The 24,832-nt window shown below is 36.1% G+C and overlaps 1 protein-coding gene across 23 annotated transcripts in view; it reads left to right on the forward strand.

Moving 5' to 3' along the window:
- The window catches only part of PHTF2 (putative homeodomain transcription factor 2), a 163,361-nt gene that overhangs the window by 69,686 nt on the left and 68,843 nt on the right, over positions 1-24,832 (forward strand). For 20 of the 23 annotated variants that reach the window (XR_003795132.1, XR_003795143.1, XR_003795134.1 and 17 more), the window contains 3 exons: positions 10,148-10,334; positions 12,202-12,357; positions 17,062-17,280. Coding sequence is in view for 8 of the 23 variants with exons in the window: in XM_029233144.1 (XP_029088977.1) it covers positions 10,148-10,334; positions 12,202-12,357; positions 17,062-17,280 (562 nt within the window). In the remaining 15 variants the exon portion in view is untranslated. The remainder of the gene's footprint in view (positions 1-10,147; positions 10,335-12,201; positions 12,358-17,061; positions 17,281-24,832) is intronic. The other 3 variants (XR_003795144.1, XM_029233152.1, XM_029233151.1) reach the window with 1 other exon arrangement.

Consider the following 24,832-nt stretch of genomic DNA (forward strand, 5'->3'; position numbering starts at 1 on the left):
TATTATGGATTTTATTTTGATAAGTTATAATGCTATAGGTAATGAAAAAATAGAGACCATAAAAATTTACTTTGATATATATGTAAATACATCTATATGAGAATGAATATATACCATCAAAGTATATTCAGTTAGGATTTTTTGGTTTTAGTTTCTTTTGTGATTTCTCAAGCACTATTTTATTTCTATTAAATTGGGTATTTTTTATCGGCACTATAGGTAAAATTGGCTTTATTAATATGGCATGTGAGTTGTATGACTTTTCTTAGCCTCAATTATCTAAAATAAAACATAGATATTGTTATTTGAAAGAATAAAATATATACTATAATATGAAATTCTGTTTTTGTACTTTGGGTTTTTTGTTTAGTTTGTACCATAATAAAAATTTACCAAAACTGATGAAAGTTGCTAAGTTAATAAATCAAGAAAAGGGATACTGCAAGTAACTATTTACGGTCACTTTTGTTAACTTCTCTACTAATATCATTGTTTTATCAGTTTGTGATTGTGCTCTTATGATAAAGTTTATCATGCATTATACAATTTTAAGCAGTTGTATCGTGGCATATTCTTATTGATTGTAATTTGGGGGGAAATTTTCCCAAATTTTAATATTGATAGTTTGCAGTAATGTGGCATTAAGTTGATTCTCTGACTTTTTCAGCCACTTAGTCTTCTTCCAGAGAAGATACAGGTTTGGTTTTGTTTTTTGCTTTTTGTGGGGGTTTTTTTGGCCACACAGCGCTGGCATGTGGAATCTTCGTTCCCCAACCAGAGGTCGTACCTGCACCCCCTGCATTGGAAGCACAGAGTCTTAACTACTGGGCGGCCAGGGAAATCCCTGTTTTGTTTTGTTTTTAACTTGGGTTGGATTCTGTCTCTCTCTCTGTCTCTTTGTTAGTCTTTTTTTTTAATGTATGTAAATAGCTCTACTTTCTGACAGTAAAGATATGATAGTTTTATCACTGCAGAGTCAATTTCTTAAACATTTCTGAAAACTTTCTGTTAAGCAATTATAAATAGCATAGTGGATATGTTTTGCTTTGGGGGGATCATTTAGTTGTTTTCATTGTCTGAAACTGGTGTTGTATTATTATGTAGTATTCAGAATCCTCCTAAATTAACAGGTTGGTGCCTTTAGAATTCTACCATGTTTCTCTAGTCAAACGAGTTTCAGACTTTAATTTTCCTCTTGGGGCTGTAGCATGACCTTGACTACTAGTAATTGATACTATAATGGCTAAATCCCTTTGGATTTATTCCCTTTAATCATGACAACTATAATCTAAATGTTTTTAAAGATGCAGTATTTTCAGCTGTCTCATTTGCGACCTAGTTTGCCAGCATATGAATGAGACTGTTTTAAATATTGGGTACAAAAAGATCTTAAAAATGTTAGTTTTAGAAGTTCTAAACTGAGTTCTGGAATCTTGATGATGTCTTGGTGTTTCAGGCTTTGATAAATCAGAAAGGGCTTAAACTGAAATATCAACTGAGACTTAAAATTGTTTCTGGTGATAACAAGTTGAAAAGCTGGATGCTTCCATTAAGGTATCTGAATTAGTATAACTGATGAGAAAATAAATGCATAACCACACAAATATCTAAGCTTTGTATTTGGTGACTTGATGGTCTTCTAGATGTTAGAATGAAAACTACTATTTTTAACATCCTGTATTTATATGTCGGAAAGGCCCTACTTATTATCATCTCTAAGTTCATTTCATTCTCAAGATAAAACTATGCTTTGTAAAATAAGGCATAGTATTTCTTATTTGAAAAAAATTGGGAATTATTGTAAAAGAATTCTACAAACCTGAGAAAACTAAGGCAAACAAAGTATCAATTAGAAAAGATGTAGAAATCAACCCTATTTCCTAAGGATTTAGCCCTTTAATATCAGTTAATTGTCTTAAATTAGCATAATTATAGTTGCTACTAGAAAGATTAAATAGGAAGAATTACCTCTAGATTGTGGGGCTTTCCTGGTGGTTAAGAATCCGCCTGCCAATGCAGGGGACAGAGGTTCACGTCTGGTGCGGGAAGATCCCACATGCCATGGAGCAACTAAGCCCATGCACCACAACCCCTGAGCCTGCACCCTAGAGCCCGCGAGACACAACTACTGAAGCCCACGCACCTAGAGCCAGTGCTCTGCAACAAGAGAAGCCACCGCAATGAGAAGCCCACGCACCGCAATGAAGAGTACCCCTTGCTCGTGCAACTAGAGAAAGCCCATGCACAGCAACGAAGACCCAACACAGCCAAAAATAAATAAATATTTAAAAGAGTAGATTTTACATCTCTTCAGCATAATACCTATTTCAAAATTCAAATGGATCCTAAGTACTCTTTCATGTCCTTTAAGATTCATTTGATGATCATAGTATCATTAAAACAAAGTCAGTAGAAATTATGCTCTTTTTTGAGTAGAAATAGTAACTTATGTAAATTGACTTGGTGAATTAGAGACAGATATCAGAATAAAACCAGGTTACTTGTTAATTCCTATGTGTGACTGACCTACCTTGAAGATTTCTGTTCTGTTTAGCTTCCATATTTGCTATTTTTAACACTAAAGTGAAAATTAGATTCAATAAATTGATGTTCTTCACAGAATGGAGTATACTGCATAATATAAGTTAAAATGGTATGCAGTTCCACCAGAAATTTTTGATACAGGGATTAAAATTTGGTTTTCACTGACTGTAGTTTAAAAAGTTCAGTCATTTAAGCTATAGACTGGGTGAAGGTTTATTGGATGTCTTCCACAGACAAGGATGAAGACCGTGTAAATGCCAGTATATCCCAGATTTTTAAGGCCACAACTAGATAACTTACTAAATTTGCTAGAGTCACTGTATTTTAGAGTTGGACTGGTCCTAAAAAGATTACAGGTACTATAAATAAACCCAATTTGGTACACACCTCTCAAACTTATGTGTGGCAGAGGATACTTAGAGAAACACAGGGTCCCAAAAGTCTTTGAAGGGCTATATTAGCATGTAATCAAGGTGTATGCATAGCTCCAGATAGCAGTGATGGTTATATGTAGGCCCCTGTGTCATTTTCTTATATCTGAGATTTTATGCATTTTGTTTCTCTAACCTCCTCTCCTCCTTGATTCCTAACCTTGTGCAAATGAGAGCAAGGCCAGAAATTTCATACTATGTTCTAGAACAAGAGTTATCTGCTACTGTTAACTTCCCCCTAGCAACTCTAATGTCCTTTAATACTGAAAGGATGATCTTCATTTGGCTCAATTTGTATACCTCTGAATATTTTTGAGAGCACCAACAAATACTTCCAACGTTTTTGCCATGGCAGGACAGAGTATCATGAGTGTTCTTGATTACCTGACTAGGTTTTTTAATATAGAAACACAGTGGTTTTCATGTTTGACACAATACATTTGAGATATATATATATATATTTATATTTTTAAATTTTTTTTGCCGTACGCGGGCCTCTCACTGTTGTGGCTTCTCCCGTTGTGGAGCACAGGCTCCGGACGCGCAGGCTCAGCGGCCATGGCTCACGGGCCTAGCAGCTTCATGGCATGTGTGATCTTCCCGTACCGGGGCACGAACCCGTGTCCCTTGCATCGGCAGGCGGACTCTCAACCGCTGCGCCACCAGGGAAGCCCTACAATTGATATTTTATAAGCTAGTAAGTTTTTAAAAGTTGTGTTAACTTTTTGGCTAAAGGTTTTTGGATTTTTTTTTTTTTTTTGCGGTACGCGGGCCTCTCACTGTTGTGGCCTCTCCTGTTGCGGAGCACAGCCTCCAGACGCGCAGGCTCAGTGGCCATGGCTCACGGGCCCAGCCACTCCGCGGCATGTGGAATCTTCCCGGACCGGGGCACAAACCCGTGCCCCCTGCATCGGCAGGCGGACTCTCAACCACTGCGCCACCAGGGAAGCCCTTGGCTAAAGTTTTTATGTGAAAAAATTCAGTTTTATAATTTACTTATGGTGTAGATTGTACATTTATTTGCATTTTTTAAGGAAAGAATCAAATTGTCTCTCACTGTATCTCACAAAGGAACTAGGGTAATTATACTACATGTAAAGTCATGTCCTCCTAAGAGTATTTTTGACATAGAGCTACCCTTCTTGAATGTCAAGCATAATACTTTAAAGAAAATTTTACACAGGTCATGCCATCCAAAGATTCAAGTGTTAATTAGTTATTAGCTAGTTATAAAACTATAAGCCATGACCATGGCAGTGAAATTGCACATTGTATCTTTGCAAATGCTTTTTGTTCAGAATCCAGTGCAGCAGTATATAAATGCTGAACCACCATGTTGTACACCTGAAACTAATATAATATTGTATATCAACTCTACTTCAATTTTAAAAAAATCCAAATGCAGGAAATACTGTTTCTGTCATGGAATACATAAAATCATAGTAGACTTGTATGTCTCCATTTTCAACATACTACTAACCTCACGGCCCAGGTGCCTGTGACTCATAGTGTTTGGGTTGGTCTAAGAAACTATTGTTAACTCTGGTTTTATTAAGTGAGCGTGTTATATGCATAAAGTGTAGCTATCAAAAGGTAATAACTTTCTGTGGATAATACTAAAAAGTACCATTTCTTTCTATATTGTAGGACAGTAATTCCTAACCAGCTTCTTTCTATCCTGCTTTTGTTTTTGATAGGGAATGATGATTTAGAATCATGTGTTTATTTTAAAATCAAAGTGCTGTTAATATTGAACCACTATGCTGTAAAAAAAAAAAAATACAATTACAAAAAAAAATGCAATTACAAAAAAAACCCCCACTAAATTCTCCCCTGAGAAGGAGGAAATTCTGTTAAATGATCCCCTACCCCCAAAAAAAGAAAGGAAAAAAATCAAAATATTTAGCTCACTTCAGTTTATTTTTTTTACATATTTTTCAGTTCACTTAAATAGAAGTAACTTCCCTTTAAAAAATATACTCTAAGTAGAATTTCACAATATATATATTTAAAATATAAATCTCTCACTCCCACTGTCTTTCCCTAATAATTTTACCCCCTTTTGTAAGGGAATGGGAAGAATTACTTAAACATATGAGTCTTGGTAAACTATGTTACTTTTGAGAAATTAATATAATTCTGTGAAGTTCTTACTTTCAGCAATTAATGACAATATGAATGATATAGCAATCAGTGGTAAAACTAAACCTTGCTTGGAACAGTTACAATTTTTGACCCTCTCTAACCTGCTTTATTGGAACTTAGCCCTCCTACATTTTCTCCTGTCAGCATGTCCCTGATGCTCAGATCTAAAGTAATCAGTTTGTACCTTTAAAAATATATAATTTTATTTTGAAACAATTTCAAACTTACAGAAATGTTGAGAGAACAGTGCAAAGAACTCCCATATATCTTTCCTCCAGAGATCCAGTTCAATTCTGTTAATTGTCCCTATTTATATCCTTTACAGCAAAAGGATCAATCTGGGATCATGTGCCACATCCAGGGGTCATGTCTTGTCTCCTTCATTGTGGGACAGACTTCAGTCTTTCCTCAAGTTTCATGTTTTTCACAGTTTTGAAGATACAGGGCAGTCACTTTGTAGAATGTCTATTAATTTGGCTTTGTGCACGTGGTTTTCTGGATCTAGCTCCAAGTGACTTGTGAGAGCTGAATATGTATATCTCTTCCCAACGCTGTCTTCAGCGTTGTCAGTTGGTATTTGAAATTGGCCGTGGTAGGATTATTTACACCATGGGAATAAGGGATCACTGTAAATAAGAGCTTTTTACCCCTGGATAGCTGGTTGTTCAACATTTAGCAGCATATCACTGAGTTGGTAGTGTGATATTTCTTCATAATTAAACCCAGTTATGCATTTTTGGCAGCAATATCATTGCATCCTGTTAGGTGGCAAACTATGTAGATTTGTTCCCTTACTAGTGATATTTATATGAATCACTTGATTAAGATAGTGTCTGCTGTATTTTTCCATTATAAATTTATTTATTTTTTCCTTTATAATCAACAAATGTCCTATGTGGAGCTGCATTAACTATAAAAATAACCTATTTCTCATCCCACCTTCACCTTCTGGTTTTAGTATCCATTGATGATTCTTGCTTGAATTATTATTATGGTGGTTGCCAAATGATGGTAATTTTTCTAACTCTATTGTTCCTTCTACATTTATTACTTGGCATTCTACTTTATGGAAGAGCTTTCCCTTAATTATTTACTTATGGATTTCTATTTTTTTCAATTTGTTGCTGTCATTATTTATTTTGTTATTAGATTGGCTTCAGTTTGGCCAGGGGAGCCCCTTTGAGCAGTTTCTTTGTCTTTTTGTCATGTCCTTATCATTCTCTGAACCCTTCCTTACTTTCTGGCACAACAAAATGTTTCCAGCTTCAACTTGTACTTCCACTGCCTCAGGCCTGGAATGAATCACTTCTTCAAGGAGAGTGGTGTATAGAAACCAAGATCTGAATGCTGGATACGCTCATTGCTATTGTGGTGTTGCTACCCTGGGGCCTTCTCAGTGGACAGAGCTAGAAAGTGTGTGTGTTTGTGTGTGTGTGTGTCCTTTTACATTTATATTTATTTCTTTAGATATAAACCATGAATTTGCAGTGGTAGTTCCAATTCAGATACAATATCACGGAGTTCATTTTATCTTTGCTCCTCTTTATATCTTCCTTCTCTACCACTGAAAAGTCTGGTTCCTATTGTCCTCAATATAATTATTCAATTAATCCTCTGTATGTAGCCCATCTCCCATCCCCTCTGGGCTGTACCTGGCCCCCTGCCCTAAAATTGCCTTCATATGAGTTACCATTACTGGCTGTTGCTGGGCTGTTCCTGCTGTTCCATTCCAACAATGCTTTTGCAAGTGCTGTTATCACCAGCCACTGCCAAGCTGCCTCGATTTGTATTTTGAGCTGCTTTGTAAACTCTGAGGTTGGTACTTACATTTAGTGTTTTCTTTGTTATTTCAGCTTGGTTTGTAAGTTATCTGCACTTAGCAGAAGAGAAGCATCAGATAGCTACTGTAGCTTAGTAACTTGCTGTTCATATCTTCTGATAGTGTTACTTGTACTTCGAGGAGATATTGGGAGAGAGAAACAACCCAGAGAAGATTGGAAGGAGGCAGAGATAAGGAAGAGAGGAAGTAGGGAGGAAGTAGGAGATAGCCGAAAGGTAAATGGAGCGAGTGCTACTAGTACTCTTGCCCCTGGCTTAACATAGTCTTTACTCTGTCCTGGTAAGGAAAGAATACATTCCCCTTAGAAAAATTCTTAAAGCAGCCGTTATTACTGATTCAAAGCCCTTTTCACTAAGCCTGTATCTTTTGGCCCTCTAGGGTTCTGGTTCACTCTGCAAGTTTACAGCTACTTTTTTTTTGCTTTGACCATTGGTTTCTAGGCCTGTGTTATCAACTGCCTACTGATCTTTCTCAAGATGTTCCCAGGCACTTCAGGTCCAACATTCTATCTTTCTTCCCAAATAAATTTCTCTTCTTGCATATCCTGGCTGATTAATGGTTCTGTTCTATCAACTTTTCAGTCTTCCTTTACCTTATTCACCACCTTCCCCCTCCCTTTCCAGCCCAGTACAGTTTCCATGAAGCTTCATAAATACCTTTCCAGCACACACTTTCACTGTCTTTGAGTTTCTCACATTTTTAAGATATCAAGTAACTTCACTTCCCTTGGTGTTTTTCCACATCTACGTTTTCCACAATATTCAAGGGAGAGGTAAAGGGAACAGTTAATAACTGGTATTTCTATCTCTTTCTTCTCTAGGCAGAGAAGGTCACAGGTTTTCTCTGCACCTTTTATTTTCTCTTTTGCCCTTTCTCCTCTCTATTGTAATTCATTTTCCTCCCTCCCTCTGCCACTCTTAAATGATCTTTGTTCTATGGCTCATTCCCTTAGTCTCTCCATGCCTCTTAGGGTAATATAGAAAGAAAAGGGTCAGAAGATTAGACTTTTGAGTCTTGCAGCTCTGCTGAGGTGTGTTCTTCAGAACCAGAAAGCATCAGAGCTCTGTAGAGCATATGGGAGGTATGGCCTGTCTGTCCCCTTTAGTAGTCTTGCAGGAGAAGGTCAGGAAGGAAAGGGGCCTGTTTGTATGAGACAGAAATTTTCTAGGCTTTCATGAGTGTGTTAAGAAGAAATCCTAACAGGCAGTTTCCCAGAGAGTGGGCATTTGGAGGTAGTGTGGAGAATATAATTAACCTCATAGTCAGAAGGTCTGTGTTCTAATGGCAGCTTTGCCTCTAACTGGCTTTGTGACCTTAAATAAGTCACTTAGACCTCTTTATATTTCTGATTCCTTGTTTCCAAAATGAATATTTAGCATAGATGAATTCTAAGGTCCTGCACAGTTCTGATAGATTCCAATAGAACTGAGTAACTGTAGTGTTAAAGATAACATTTTTTCCCCATTTGAAAGTCCTTTTGTTTTTTGAGCTGCCTGAAGGCAATATACTAGTTTTATTTTTCCTGTCTTGCAAAACTGATACTTTGGAGAAAATTCAAGGGAATTTATTTAAGTATAATTAAATACAATTGCTTTTTAGTAATGTTTTATGACAGACTTAATCTGCATTGAGCACATTTTAATTTTATGTGGGATTTACATTATGTTTCTACTAATATTTCTTTTGGATAGCCATTCTTTCACCCACCGTAGTCTCTGAAGAGGACTCTTCAAGCACTTGCCTATTAATCAAATGGTTTATTATTTTCCATGTTATATTTTTTGTATTGAGAAAAACTTAATACCTATAAATGAAGAACCTCAATTGTAGTCTTTTAGGTACTTGTAAGCTACGTTACTAACATTTTTTCTAGAGTATTTCAGTGGGTGAAAGAGGTTACTTCTTTTTCTTTGCGTTCTTTGTTTTTACTTCTTCCATTATGTAGAATCTTGTACAGAGTTTTCCTTTTTTTCATGTGCTTTGTGTTACAAAAGGTCCTGTGTCTCCATTGTATATTAAAATGAATTTATCAGAATATTTATGTATCCATACTAATGGTAAAGTATTTGGGTAAAGGAGAGTATTAAAACTAAGTTAAGGGCTTCCCTGGTGGCGCAGTGATTGAGAATCTGCCTGCCGATGCAGGGGACACGGGTTCGAGCCCTGGTCTGGGAAGATCCCACATGCCGCGGAGCAACTGGGCCCGTGAGCCACAACTACTGAGCCTGCGTGTCTGGAGCCTGTGCTCCACAACAAGAGAGGCCGCGATAGTGAGAGGCCCGTGCACCACGATGAAGAGCGGCCCCCGCTTGCCGCAACTAGAGAAAGCCCTCGCACAGAAACGAAGACCCAGCACTGTCAAAAATAGATAAATATTAAAAAAAAAAAAAAACTAAGTTAAACCACTAATTGCAACTTAATAATTACTGAGGTAGTTCTTTAAAAAATAAGACCTTAGAAATATATTATTAACCATAATAAAATCGCTAAAATTTTGATCCTAGATTTTGCTCAAAGACCAGGTGATTTTTTTAAATCATTTTTTTAATAAGTTTATTTATTTATTTATTTTGGCTGCGTTGGGTCTTCGTTGCTGCACACGGGCTTTCTCTAGTTGCGGTGAGCGGAGGCTACTCTTCGTTGTGGTGCACGGGCTTCTCATTGCAGTGGCTTCTTTTGTTGCAGAGCACGGGCTCTAGGTGCGCGGGTTTCAGTAGTTGTGGCACGTGGGCTCAATAGTTGTGGTTCGCGGGCTCTAGAGCGCAGGCTCGGTAGTTGTGGCGCATGGGCTTAGTTGCTCCACGGCATGTGGGATCTTTCCGGACCCGGGCTCGAACCTGTGTGCCCTGCATTGGCAGGCGGATTCTTAACCACTGTGCCACCAGGGAAGTCCAGACCAGGTGATTTTGACCAATAATTGTTTGGTAAGTTAGGGCATGTCTCTTAGAATTGCTATTTGTAAGACCTTAAAAGTTATAAAATAAGCTGAAGTAGGACATTGATTTACATGTTTATTTTTTATGATAGATATTATATTTCTGAATTATTTATTGTAAAAATAAGGTAGTGATTAAAATGCTGAGAAATAGCTACCAGATTTAATTATTAACAGATCACAATTTCTGCTGGTAACCTATCCAGAATAAGCTAAGTCCACATAACATGCTTCACATATTTTCCTTTTTAGATCAAAGAAAGCAAAGAATTCAATTGATAAATCAACTGAGACTGACAATGGCTATGTATCCCTTGATGGGAAAAAGACTGTTAAAAGCAGCGAAGATGGAGTACAAAGCCATGAACCTCAGTGTGAAACTCTTCGAGCAGAAGAGGCAACCTGGAACACAGGAGCACTGAGGAACATTCCCAGCAAAGTAAGTGTGATTTTTAAAAGTAATTTGTGTGATTTTATGTTAGTTAATGGGAAGTGACTTAGACATAGTAGTTGCCCTTGAGTACATGTATTTTCTCCAGAATGTATTCTCTGAGCCTTTACAAATCACACTGATGAAGCTGAAAATCCGATAAAGTAGTGTGAATAAACCTGATTTCCAGTATAACTTGGCACCTTCTGAATTGATTGATGGCTCCAGTTTTTCTGAAATGTTAAAGCACTTTATAATTTATAGTTGATATTTGTTAAACGTTACTTTTTATTTCCCCATTTCTGTGTGTGTGTAAGAATTTATTTCAAATGGAACATCTAAATTATTCTAGACACTGAACTAGGACCCTGGTTTTCCATTAATGTTCTCTTTAAGAAAATATTACCTTGTTTTTCCTACCTTTGTTACCTTTGGTGTCAGCACATTTGTTTTGTTTTTAATTTGAAAAAAAGTCTTACTGAGGAAATATTTGCTAAGGATAACAATTGTTTGTTTACTTTTCCAGAAGAAACCCTGGGTTTATTGTAACAAAGCTTAATGTAATATCTTCTTTCTGTTTGTTTACCTGAAGATTTTTGGTTAAATAATCTATTCTTTTTTAATTTAATTAATTAATTTATTTCTTTGTTTTTAATTTTTGGCTGTGTTGGGTATTTGTTGCTGCGCATGGGCTTTCTCTAGTTGAGGCAAGCAGGGGCTACTCTTCTTTGCGGGGGGCGGGCTTCTCATTGAGGTTTCTCTTGTTGCAGGGCACGGGCTCTAGAGCGCAGGCTCAGTAGTTGTGGCGCATGGGCTTAGCTGTTCCGTGGCATGCGGGATCTTCCCGGGCCAGGGATCGGACTCGTGTCCCCTGCGATGGCAGGCGGATTCTTAACCACTGAGCCACCAGGGAAGCCCAAATAATTTATTCTTTAAAAGCTGTTACAGTAAAAAATATATATATATATATGGTCAAATTAAAAGATGTTACCTTTGTTACATTTAGGAACGTAAGCATGAACATGTGTGTTGAGGAAAGTAAAGGAAGAAAAGAGGATTCTCTATTTTGAGTGAAGTATGTGTTATTGCTTGACAGTACATGTATTTTCAGTACCTGTAGCTATATAATAAATAGCATGGGGCAGCAATGAATCAGAGTCCCTTACTCTGATTTTAGATTTTTGAGGCATTTAACTCTCTGGTAATGTGAGCCTCACATCACTAGCATCAGTCAACAAATAAATTAAGTTTTTAGTTATGCAGTTTTCAAACACATTTCCAGGTATGTATTACCTACTAAAGTCATATAAGAGGAACATGAAAGTATCAGTAAAATATCTGCTCTGGAGTCTCTCAGTTTCAGAACTTCTGGAATCTGGTTATCTCTAAAAAATCAATATTTACATGGTGTTGTCTGCCTCATATGTATTTCATTCAGCTACCAGTCACCTCCTCATTGCCTCTTAACCCATTATTAAATCAGTGCTGGTCTTAAGATTGATAGCATTTTTGGTTTGTGAGAATAATGTTGGTTTGTGAGAATAATGTAATTCATTTTAGGTCTCTCAAGCTTCCTTTAAAGGGTCTCTGTTCTGCTTTTATACTATTTTACGTTCTCAATTTTGTTAGACATTTCAGATCCTTTTGTGAACAGAAATGTCATAGAACAATATTTGACAAATGACTATTGAGTTACTTTAGTCACTGATTTAAGACATTTTTTAGAAAATCAGGTAGTACTAATCAATTACTCTGAGATCTTTAGAGGTATTTGAAGGTATATGTGTATATGTATGTATAATTTAAAATTTTGCAGTTTTAAAGCTGCAAGGTTAGTCAGAAATTACCAACAACTCTTTTTATACTCCTAACCTAGGATACCCAAAGGACAGTAACAAATGTCTCTGATGAAGTCTCCAGTGAAGAAGGTCCAGAAACAGGATACCCATTGCACCGTCATGCAGACAGGACTTCTGAGAGCATTCTTCGGAATAGAAAGTCACACCATTATAAGAAACATTACCCTAATGAGGTATATACTTTGGCCTTGCATCTGTACATATATATCTATTTTGTATGTTTTTAATTTACAACTTTTTTCAACAAATTTAAGATTATTGAAATAGCAGATATTTCCCATCAATCTCAATATCTTACTGTTATATGATCTGGACTTACAGAGGAGCAGTTTTAGATTAATGTATTTCACACATGATAGCCACACACTTGTATTCATTTTGTGCATTATCTCTGAAGACTCATACATTGAGTTTGTTGCTTCCTTTTAAAGAAGATCCTGGAGAGACAATCTGTGAACTCCTATGTTAGTCTTTTCCACGATTTGAAAGGCTTTATAACTTCTAGATTGTAGCAAAGTTATTATTCTAAGTGACTTCCTTCATGTTACTGTCACCAGTTAAGTCGCCCAGGCTATAAAATTCAGCTCCTTTTTCTTCTTGATTCTGTTTTTCTTTGTTAATGTCTGTTTTTCTCCAAACCCTTTTCCAACTTTATCACATCTCTTGAAGTTATTATATCTCTTGAAATATTTAAATAGAAAAAAAATTTCATTCAATTGTATTTTCACATTTTATTCTAAGGACAATACATTGTCTTGCTTGAAGGCACATAAATTACTTTTTACTTCACTTTTTGATAAACATTACCTTCTACTCTTTTTGTACTGTATTAGAATATATATATTTTTTCTTGATGATTTAGGGTCAGACTTGCGAAAAATCTAATATTACGCTGTGCTGGAATATGGATAGCTTAAGAGTTTTAAGATTAGAAGAGTTACTTGTTCTTTGTACACTCTTCTTTGTGGTTTTATCTCTAGTCAATCTTTCTACGTGACTACAGCTGTTTCTTCTCTCAGTGGCTGCCATTAGAAAGACACTAATGCCAGTATGTCTACTCATTGCCTCTTCATCCGCATTATCTGATGTACCGTTTAGTGTTCCTAAGCCAGTTAACCATGCTTGTGAAATTCAAAGTCTTATTCCATGCACAGGTAGAAGTCTGTTGGTCCTGGAAAGAATTCAGGACCTCCTATAGAAGGAGGTCTCCACTATTCTATAGAATAAATTACTTGGCTTTAGAGGTACTTTTCTCTCCCCTAATCTTTACTTTTCTTGGTTTGCAGCTATATTTTGAAATATTGAGATTCTTGAAGGGCAGAACATTATTCTACTAATCTTAACTTTTAAAAAATAAATGTTTCTTAAAATCTTCCAGATTCCAAGTAAGGCTGATAATTAGCTAGTAGGCATTGGTTGTTTTAAATCTTTTTAAAAATGATATAAAAGATTACTTAAAAATAAAATCTGGTCTTCAAATTCTTCATCTGTGAAGTGAGGAACTTTAGACTAGAAAATATTTAAAAAGCTGTATTTCAGTTCCAAATTTTTTTACTCTCAAGTCAAACCACCTTCAAAGTTGTTCTTATTTTTTATTGAAAAAGAAAAACACAGCCTCCTTTGAATAAGTAAAATTCAGACAGAGGGTTTGTAGTGTTGTTTTGCATCTATATGTATTTATTACTATACTCTTCAAATTACTGGTGATACTGTTTTCTTTTAGGGTGAGGCACAAAGAAATCATTTGGGGAAGCACTTTGTGCAGGGGTAAGACTGGTGGGCCTCACTTTAAGAGTACTGGTCAGGGACCCAGCCATTTGTTGTAAGCCTCCCAGATGTCAGAATCTATAGATATACTTTTTAGGGGCATTTACTTTTTCAGGAAGAATCATCCAATCTTCTGGTGGCATGGGGGTGGTAGATATTATACCACGCTGTCATGGTGTTTGGCACCAAGGGGGTTGGGGATGAGGTAGTGATCTTGCCATTCAGTGTGTTGGACTTTCACCTAACCCTCCTCCCTCTTACCCCTCAACCCCCAAACCCTACCCCCACCCTGGTTTCTTGCCTTTTTCTACTCTCTACTATATCTGATTGGCTTCTTCCAGTCTCTTGTTGGGAAGATGGTGGTAGAATTACTTGGTTATCTGAGATACAGGCGGTGTCCTGGGGAACCCGTAGCTCTGTTTAAGCATTTGTCCTGTTTCCTAGCTCTGTCTTGCTTTGTTTAACTCTGCAGGTATCTTTAATTTTTATTCCCTATTGTGGATTAGCTTTTCATCTGATGAAGGCAGCATTTGATGGAAAGCATAGTGAAGAAACCATGGGCATGGAGTCAGACTACTTAAGTGACTTTGGAAAAATTATTTAACTTACCTGAGTCTCAGTTTCTGCCTCTGTACAGTGGGGAGGGAGGGAGACTGGCCTCATCAGATTGTTAAGTTTAAATAAGATTATGCATAATTGCCATGCACAAAGCATTTATGTTATAAATGCTTATTCCCTTCATCTGTTTCAGTTCAAATAAATAAGCTTTCTTAATATGATTATATCCTCAGTTTTAGCTATCTGTCTAAAGATTTGAAATAAGCAGAACGAATTGTGTTAAATGAGCAGTAGCTCATTTCCTATTTTTTGGCTTAATTCAGTAATTTGTAGTGAAATTTAAAGTGGCCACTAACTACCTAAATACTGCAGATAAAATTCTGTTTGAAATGTAAGCAATTATAGGCAATAATTTTTAGAGTTTACATTTGTAAAATGGCCCACTTATTGATCAGTATTTGACAAAATACATTTATAATGAATTATAGATATTTCTTTATCCCTGAAATCACCCATTAGTTTCACTTAAACAGTCATCAGGCCTTTAATCCTGTTACTTATTTCTGTATCTGATTAACAAGTCTGCATCAGAAATTAGTTATAGATAATAAGCTAGTTTTATCAAAAATTTTGGATTAGCAATTACTTAATACAGTCTTTCTATCTAATGTGTCTTTCTATCTGTGTCTTTCTATCTAATGAAAACTGTTGTGATGAAAACTGCTTATGCTTCAAATATTCTGGTTGACATTAGTGAATCGGAAGTATTTTTAGAGTGCTTTTCACGAAAGAAAGCTGACTAATTTTTATCCTTTTCTCTTTCTGTATTTTTTTCTTTCTTTTTTCATTTTCCTGCTCAACTCTTTTGGAAAATTTTTACATCTCCCTCAAACAACCCTCCTCCCACAAATACTCTATCAGTACACTAAATATATATTTAGTATCCCATTCTAATATCAATAAATTATCAATAATATATCTCATTCATTTAAGACATTTTGTTACCTGTGCTAATGATGGCAAAAAAAAGTAGTGTTTGGCTTCTGTCTTTCATAGACTTATAGTGTATTTGAGAGTTTTGATTTATTTGAGAATATGAAATACATGAACATCTAACACAGACAGTATTACAGATGCCAGACAACAATGCAAAATTTATCATCAGATGAATATAAATGATAATAACTCGCTTTAGGGACAAAGTAATTGTTCTAAATAGAGAGTGCCTTTAAAGTAACATTTGTCGAGCGCCTTTGTACTGGGTTTGTATTAAAAGCTACAGTGCTCATTTAATTTTTAATATCTATTTAAGGTAGGTAGTTTTATTCCCCATTGGTAGATGGCTAAACTAAGACTCAGAAACAAGGTAAGACAGCTGGAAAGGGGTAGAGATGGTATTTTCCTGACACTTTTTGTTAAGTAGGCTTTAAAGGAGAGTAGGATTACAGTAAGAGGTAGGAACATGATCAGAGGCTAGAGTGGCAAAGAGCAAGCTGTGTTTAGAGGCTAAGACATAGCCCAGTGTCACTGGAGGAGAAGTGGACAACAGGATCCGAAGTAGCACATTTGAAGACAAGGCTCAGTGAAGGAATGTGAACTTTATGCAGGAGAACAGTGGGAAGCCACAGAAAGATTTTTGTCTGAGGAATGAAAAAATAGCTTCACTGTGGGAAGGTTAATCTGGAAAGAGGGCAAGGCCTTTCAGATAGGGGTCAGTCAGGAAGGTCTTAGAGCAAACAAGGTGTGAATGATGAAGTCTGAACTGTGGTGATAACATGGAAAATAGAGAGGGGTAAATATAAAACATTTTAAAGTAGAATTGACAAAATCTTAGTGACAGAGGATAGCTAAAAACAAATCCAAAAATTTCAGCATACTTGACTACATAAGGATGGCTATTACCCTTCTTTATTTAGGAAAGGTTATTTGGAATTAATTTAAATTAAAATGTAGTCAGGTATTTATTTTGTACGTTAAAAACTCTTAGGAAAAGGTAAATTGATCAGAAATTATTTAATTTGTGCCTTTTAGTTTTTCACTTTTTTACAATAGATTAAGAAACATGAGTTGGCAGTTATCTTCCTGATATAGATTATTTGTTAATTTTATATCAATTTATTGAACTTCTGTTTGAAAAACAAAAACAGTAGATACATGAAATCTATTGTTGCTAAAAAAAAAAAAAACTAAGAAAAGAACTCCATTAAACACATCAATTAAAGTGGGTTAATATTCACTGACTATGCAGTCCATATGGATTTAGGCTAGTCTCTGAATTCTGAACTTTGTATAAACTTTAAGAGAAAACAGGCACAACTTTTGCCTGCAAAATAACACTTGAGCTGAGATGTGAAATCAAATTTTGATATGAGGAAATTTTGTTTCTCCTTAAAAAATATTATGTATTTTAATGCTTTGTTATTTATTTCACTGTCATTTGACAGTGTGTGTGTTGTTTTAGCAAAAAGTAGCAATATATATTTCTGATAGAATCCTTTGAGTTGGAAAGGGTACATAAATTGTATTAATGTCAAAGAATATCTTGATTTCAGGATGCCCCTAAATCGGGTACTAGTTGCAGCTCTCGCTGTTCAAGTTCCAGACAGGATTCTGAGAGCACAAGGCCAGAATCTGAAACAGAAGATGTATTATGGGAAGACTTGTTACATTGTGCAGAATGCCGATCATCTTGTACCAGTGAGACAGATGTGGAAAATCCTCAAATTAATCCATGTGTGAAAAAAGAATATAGAGACGACCCTTTTCATCAGGTTGGTTTACAGTGTTGGATTATGTGGGGCTATAAGTCCAGCTCCTTTGAATGTAAGTACAGATTTTACAGAGGTGAAGAAAAAACTTACAATTAAAATAATGTTCCTATATTATTTTTATTTTCATTGTGAGCTGCAGTCTGGCTTCACTGGAACATAGAATCTCAGTATTTGTATAATGATTGTGTCACTCACCTTGCAAACATATATTGCTGAGAAATTGTCAGTAAGTAGAGTTTTGTAAGTCAAATTGTACTTTAGATGCATTAGTCCTTTTCTCACTCAGCATACCTCACGGTCAGTTTCATCTATACCTGTGGCCTTAACTCCACCTATAAGATTATAATTCACAAATTCACATCTCATGAGTATCAGATTTGTATCTCCAAGTGCCTACAGTAATGCTATCCAACAGAAGTATAATGAGAGTTACATGTGTAATCTAAAATTTTCTGGTAGTCTCATTTAAAAACATTTAGAAAGGTGGAATAAATTAAGTATGTTTTGTTTAACCCAATATATTCAAAATATTATCATTTCAGCATATAACTAGTATGAGAAATATTAATGAAATATGTTACATTTTTTAATACTTTCTTCAATATCTGTTGTGAACACTTAACAGCACATCTCATTTGGACTAGCCACATTTCAAGTAATCACTAGCCACATGTGAGGAGGATACCATATTGGACAGCACAGGTCTATAGGATATCTTCATTTGAATGTCCCACCAGTACTTCACATTTACCAAATACTTCGTCTTCCTTCATAAATCTGTTTTTCTTATGAATGACATCTCCATCCACTCACTTGCCAGTTCAGAAACCTGGGGGTTACTCTTCCTTACCTTCTTCTCTCTCTTATCCAACTTCTCATCAAACCTTAATAATAAAACCAACAAGTAAACTCTTAGACAACTAGAGATGGAAGGAAACTTCCTTAATCTGATAAAAGGTAACTGTCAAAGAACCTTCTAAAAACCTATCATACTTCATGATGAAATTTTAGGATCTTTTTTTTTTTTTTTTTTTTTTTTTTGCTGTATGCAGGCCTCTCACTGTTGTGGCCTCTCCCGTTGCGGAGCACAGGCTCCGGATGCGCAGGCCCAGCAGCCATGGCTCACGGGCCCAGCCGCTCTGCGGCATGTGGGATCTTCCTGGACTGGGGCACGAACCCGTGTCCCCTGCATCAGCAGGCGGACTCTTAACCACTGCGCCACCAGGGAAGCCCTAGGATCATTTTTATTAACGTCAGGAATGAGAAAGAGATACCCATTATCACCGCTTTTTCTATCAAAATCCTACCAGCATGTATGTTTGTTTGTGTTTTAGTTGAACTTAGACTGATTTAAAGTCCACATTAAAGAGCAAAATGTCAAGAATAGCAAAAATAATTTTAAAGAGCAAAATGTCAAGAATAGCAAAAATAATTTTGAAGAACAGAGGACTTTTCTTACTGAGTATAAAAATTTACTTTAAAGGTGTAGTAATTAAGATGGTATGGTACAGCTGTACGCTACAGACTGAATATTATGTCCCCCCATAATTGATATGTCAAAGCCTAATCCCCAATGTGATAGTATTTGGAGATGGGGCCTTTGGGAAGTGATTAGATCATGAGGGTAGAGCCCTCATGAATAGGATTACTGCCCCTGTAAAAGGGGTGCCTTAGAGAGCTCCCTTTTCCCTTTCATCATGTGAGGTTACAACAAAAAGAGAGTAGTCTGTGAACCAGGAAGTGAGATCTCACCAGACACCAAATATGCCAGCACCTTGATCTTGGACTTCCCATCCTCCAGAACCGCGAGAAACAGATTTCTGTTGTCTGTAAGCCATTTAGTCTGTGGTATTTTGTTATAGCAGGCCAGGCAGACTCAGTGTGTAAACAGATAGACCAATGGGACAGAATAGAAAACCCAGAAATAGTTACCTCTTTGTATGGATCCCTAATGTATGACATAAGTGACATTGCAAATCAGAAAAAGGGTGGACTGTTCAGTATATAGTTGTGGGTCAAATAATTATCCAAAGACAAAAATTTATTCCAGATAGTTCCTAAGTGTAAAGAAATAAAACTTTAAAATATTTAGAAGAAATTACAGGAAAAAAATACTTGTTACTTTAGGTAAGAAAAGAATTTTTTTTCTAGCTCATTAAAAAAGTTTATTTTAAAATATTTAATATTTCTTTATTAAAGGAGAACAGGCAGGATATAAGCTTTATAAACTTTCCGAAGAGAGAACATTGCTAGCATTCCAAATGGAGAAATTATTGCCTTGTATGAGAACCAGGCCTTTAGCCTTTCACTTTACAGGTGTCTGCGTATGAAATATTTTTCTCACAAGATCATAATGCATAATGAGCTTTTGAAAATTAAAATTGTAGGTGAATTTTTCTTGGTGCTTCATTACTATATTAGTTAGGGAGGAGGTTCATGGTTAATTCTCAGGACAGGTTTACCCAAGGCATACCTTGTATTATAAGTAGGGTTTTGCGATGCCCCTCAAATTACACTACATGGAATGTCAGCTTGGGCTACCCTGTCCTTTGTAGGTAAGCTTTCTTCTCAGATTATCAGGTACTAGGGTAAAAGTACCAATGGAGGCTTTTGGATTAAGCCTTTTGTCTTTTCATCCCAAGCTTCATCCAGCGTCGGGAGGGGCTCACGTGTGAATATGGACATCCTAGGGTCCAACACCCAACTTCCTTCCACATCATTCCAAACCAAATTCCTTGGCCACTCCTCTGGCCCAGATATATACACACTGGTGGGGTCCCTCTCCAGAGGGACCTGGGCAAGAGGCCTGTGCAGGCCTAGGAAGGCAGCTTGGGACCAGTAGGATAGGGAATTCTAGGTCCCATGGATCCAGAAGGGTATGGGTTCCAGATATGCGTATCCCCAACTCTGCAAACTCCTTACTTCACAGGGAGGGGCACCGCTGGAGCAGAGCCAGAAAGGGGGCCTCTGAAGTGCAGAGCCCAGAAGAGGGAACCTGGCTCGCTCCATCTGGGCTAGTGCTAATTAGATTTAGGAAAACTTGACTTAAACTCTCCCAAAGCCCAAAGCTTGCTGCATAACATCTGTTATTTTCTCCGGGTTTGTGTATTCATGGTCCCCTCCTCTGGCTAATCTCCAGGCAAGTACTACTTCTGTTTCACCTCACACCAACCCAAATTTGAAATGCTACTACTTGACACATTTTTAGGAAAAAATATTCTCATATCAAACATCTTATTTTTAGTCAATTCTACTGAAGACTCGGTGTTGAACAGTTCTGTCTTTATCTCTGCTTTCTCCTTCCAAGGAACAAAATGAATTCTATTCTTATCATCAGAAAAAGGGTTGTGAGAGAGTATGTGTAATGAGATTGTAACACATGTGTGTCTATACACAAACATGTAACTAAAGTTCAATAGAAGAGAAACACATGGGGTTTAGCTGAGGCACATTAATGGCAGAATAATTGACTGAAAGTCTACAAGGCACAGAGGGTCCCCAGGGCTGCTGATTCCTCTGTCCTAAGTCCTAGTTAAAGTTTCCCTTGGACACCACAAAATGTTTCTGATGAAAAACACCATCATCCAATCACTACCTTTATTTGAGCTAGCTGTAATTTCCATTCCTTGCAAAAAGTACTGGTTTGTTTTTCACTATTTTAAGAAAAGAATTTTTTAATGCTCTTATTCAAAGCTGATGTTAATATAAATCTGCACAACTACTTCGGAGAGCATTTTGTTACTTTATAATAAAATTGAAGGTCTACATACTATAAGACTCTTCTCACTCCAAGGATACTTTAGAAGATGGGCACAAGGAGACATTAAAAAATGTTCATTGCATTGTATGTGATAGTGAAAGATGGAAAATAATGCAATAGCCAACAATAGTAGAATTAATAAATCATGGCATATGGTAAAACAATATACAGCAGTGAAATTGAATGAACTCAGTTACATATATCAAAAAGAATAAATCTTGTGAATATAACTTTGAATAAAAAAGCAAGTTTCAGAATTATACGTACAATATACCATTTATAATGAAGTTTTAAAAGATGCAAGGTTATATATTGTTTATGAATAAAAGCATATGCAGTAAGCATATAAAAACATGTAAGGGAATAATGAACACCAAATTTAGGATAATAGATCTGGGGAATTAAAAAGGGAATGAGAGCAGGGAAGGTACAAAGTAAGTTTCAATTTTGCCTGTAATTTTTGTAAATTAAAATACCCGGAGCAAATGGGGGTAAAATAAATATAAAACCAAGTAGTATTATTCTCAATCTGATTGAAATGTTTCTCTTAAAAATATATCCATTCATTTTGGCTTCAGCTTCAGGAAAACTGTCAGCGGAAAGAAGCTTTGCTACAGAGGGCTGAGGGGTGAAAATGAGGAATGAGGTTTAAGAAGCATGGCCCTGACAGGTTGGAGAAACTGAAGGAATGTTTTGGTCCCCACCTCCTAAATGTGAAGATGTGAGATACTTGAGCACTTATGTGCATAGGAGAAAAAACAGGGAAGAATTGAAGAGGTACAGAAGTTGTTGAATGATTAGGGTTCTGGAGGGGAGGCATGATTAGGAAGCTTAGCCTCCTGCAGGACGAGGAACACGTCCTCTGCTGAAATAGGAGGAAGAGTGCACGAAGCAGGTAAGACCACAAGGGAGTTACTGCCTGATGATCTCTGTTCTTTGATGTGCAGGAGGCCAGGTGGTCTATTAACAATAAAGAAGTGAGATGAATAAGGGGCTTGTGGATGGTGGTGAAGGCTTGACATTTTCATTTGTGGGAAATGGAGATGATGGGGAGAGAGTTTGTATTTGCTTGTGTTCAAGCCAAGTAACACATTAAAAAGAGTCACACTGCCAGGTGGTTGAAGGTCCAGTTGGAATCTGAAACTATGAATTTGTAGTTGCCTGTTCTACATAGTTGTATGCTATTCTCTGGAATATAGTTGGAATAATTATAATAGTAGCAAACATTTAATAAGCATTTATTATATATCTTCCACTGTGCAAAGTAATCTAGATGCATTGTCTCATACAATCCACATGACCTATAACAATGTAGGTTATTTTTTGTTTCGTAGATGAGAAAATGGAGGCTCAGAATTAAATAATGCACCCAAAGTCATACAGTGTAGGTGCTAACTAGTTGCTATTCAAGGGACAGGAGAGAGGATGATATGCTGATTGAAATAATGGATATGGTAAAAATCTAGACATGTTAGATTGAGAAGGAAATGAAACCAAGAAGGGACTGATAGTTTGAAGGATAGGTATGTTCAGGGAAGAGTGTGTTTTGAATTGAAGGTTTGAGAGACCTGGTAAGATGAGAGGCTGTGGCTGGAGACTCATTTCAGATGTAGAGCAATTTGTGGTGACAGGGTCCAGGGTGTGGCCATGGGAATAGCCAAAGCTCCCTGGAATTTAAGAAGTGAAAAAAACAATGAACAATGCATGAGAAAAGGGTGTTGGATGAGTCATCTGTGTATTCATCTAAGTCACAGAGGATAATAACTGGAATTGAGGTTTAGGAAAACGCCTGTGAGCCATTTTCCCAGCAATCCCATAAGTGGCACAGAGGCAGGGACCATGTGTTGTTTTGCTCATTGTTGTATCACACAGTGCCTGGTACATAGTAGGTGTTTAATATTAGTTGAGTGAATGAATGAAACAAAATAAAATTTTTCAAAACATGCCAATTAGGCCTTTCTTAAATGATTAAAAATTTTGTTTTAATGAATGCTCTACAGAATTGGTCCTAAATCTGTCACACTACTCTGCTTCTTTTTTTGGTAAAATAAACATTTTTTAATGTTCTACTCTGCATATTAATTATAGTATTCTAGGTTTACTTTGGTTTTGCTTTTGGGTTATATACTTGATTATACACACATTTTGTATTCTCAGGCTCCTAAAAAATAAGCTCATGTTTTCAGTTTTAGCTGAAATTAGCTCCCTTTAATGAAAAGCTGCCTGCTTTTTTTCTTGTTTGACTAAGGTCTGTATTAGGTTAGGTAGGTTTTCTGCCTACCATGAAGACTGAAAAATTTCTCCTCATGTGCAGAAGCACTGAGTATTTGAATCAGTGTGTTCTAGCCAGTATGTCACCAAATTTGTAGTTTTGTTTTATTTTCTTGGTGAATAGTTACTGAAACATTTCTAAAAGAGAAAATTTTTCTCCTGTAGTCACGGCTGAGTATATAATAAAATATAAAGCCACATTCAAGTGAAATTAATTCTTCAGTGGGTAAAGCCGTATTTTAATGGCTACAGTTACCACAGGTGGAAACTTCAGGAAAGCAATTGTCATGGTGAATTTATCTGAAATAAAACATGCTGCCATTTAAAGTGTTAAGGTTTCCAGGCAGTTGTGAATGAACAGGGAGCAAAGCAGTTGAGATTTTGATGAGGGTAAAGAGCAACCATTGCAAGAGTTCCAAATTTTAGTTTGAAAAACGTAACTAAGAAGAATCTATATCATAAAATTATAAAATGGAATGATTTGCTCTGATGTTTTCTTTGAAACTTTTAAAAAAAGTCTCATGTACTGAAGGCAGTACATATTTGTACAATATTTAAAAAATTTTTTTAACATCTTTATTGGAGTATAATTGCTTTACAGTGGTGTGTTAGTTTCTGCTTTATAACAAAGTGAATCAGCTATACTTATAAATCTATCCCCATTTCCCCTATTTTTGAGTACATTTCACACCCACATGCCCCTGTATCTTTAATTGTTTTAAAATTCTCCAGTTTCTAGTTGCTCTCTACTCTCTTGCCTTTTGCCTTTCTGGAAATAGGAAAATGCTATCAAATGCTAGTTAGAAGGTACCGGTGCAAAATGAGTACTTTTGGAAGTAGAGTGAAGAACTTTTTGATTTCCTATTTCTGTCTCTAGATGTACATTCTTGGTATTGTATGTCTTGCTTCATGTAATTCACTGTTACAGACTGAGAATTAAAAGAAAAAAAAAGCCTGTATATTGGTGTTTTAATCTGTTATCTCTGTAGCTTAACACTCTTTCCATTCAGCTTTTCATACTTGTTCTTAGCTTTTTAGTTCCATTATGTTTCATAATTATTAAAGTTCCAGGGAAATTTTGATACATATTTTGGTGCAAATTATTTTTATCCCAAACTAGAGTATTTTGTTTGGGGAAAAATTATAAAATGTAATTTGAGGAATTAAGTGGATAGTTAATAACTAGTATCTCATAGATCCTAAGGCTCTCCAGTAGTGAAATATACACTGTGAAGGTTAATGTATATTAAAATACTATATCTTTGGAACAGATAAATTTTTACAGAAAACCTCTTGATAGCCAAATAACTAAATGTAAAAGAGCTTTGCCAGTAGCATAACTACTGGCATTATGGTTTGCCTATATAATTGTTCATAAAGAAAATTAATGTACGAGGTCAAAATAATTCCCATGTCTATTTTCTTACATATTACTGTATTATTATTTTATACCTTTAACTGAAATAAGTCAATGCAACTTTACTTCCCCTAGAGGAAAATATCTTCCTTAAGTTTACAGAA

Source organism: Monodon monoceros, unplaced genomic scaffold, assembly GCF_005190385.1.
Source record: "Monodon monoceros isolate NGI ecotype Baffin Bay Population unplaced genomic scaffold, NGI_Narwhal_1 Super_Scaffold_2, whole genome shotgun sequence".
Taxonomy (NCBI): Eukaryota; Metazoa; Chordata; class Mammalia; order Artiodactyla; family Monodontidae; genus Monodon; species Monodon monoceros.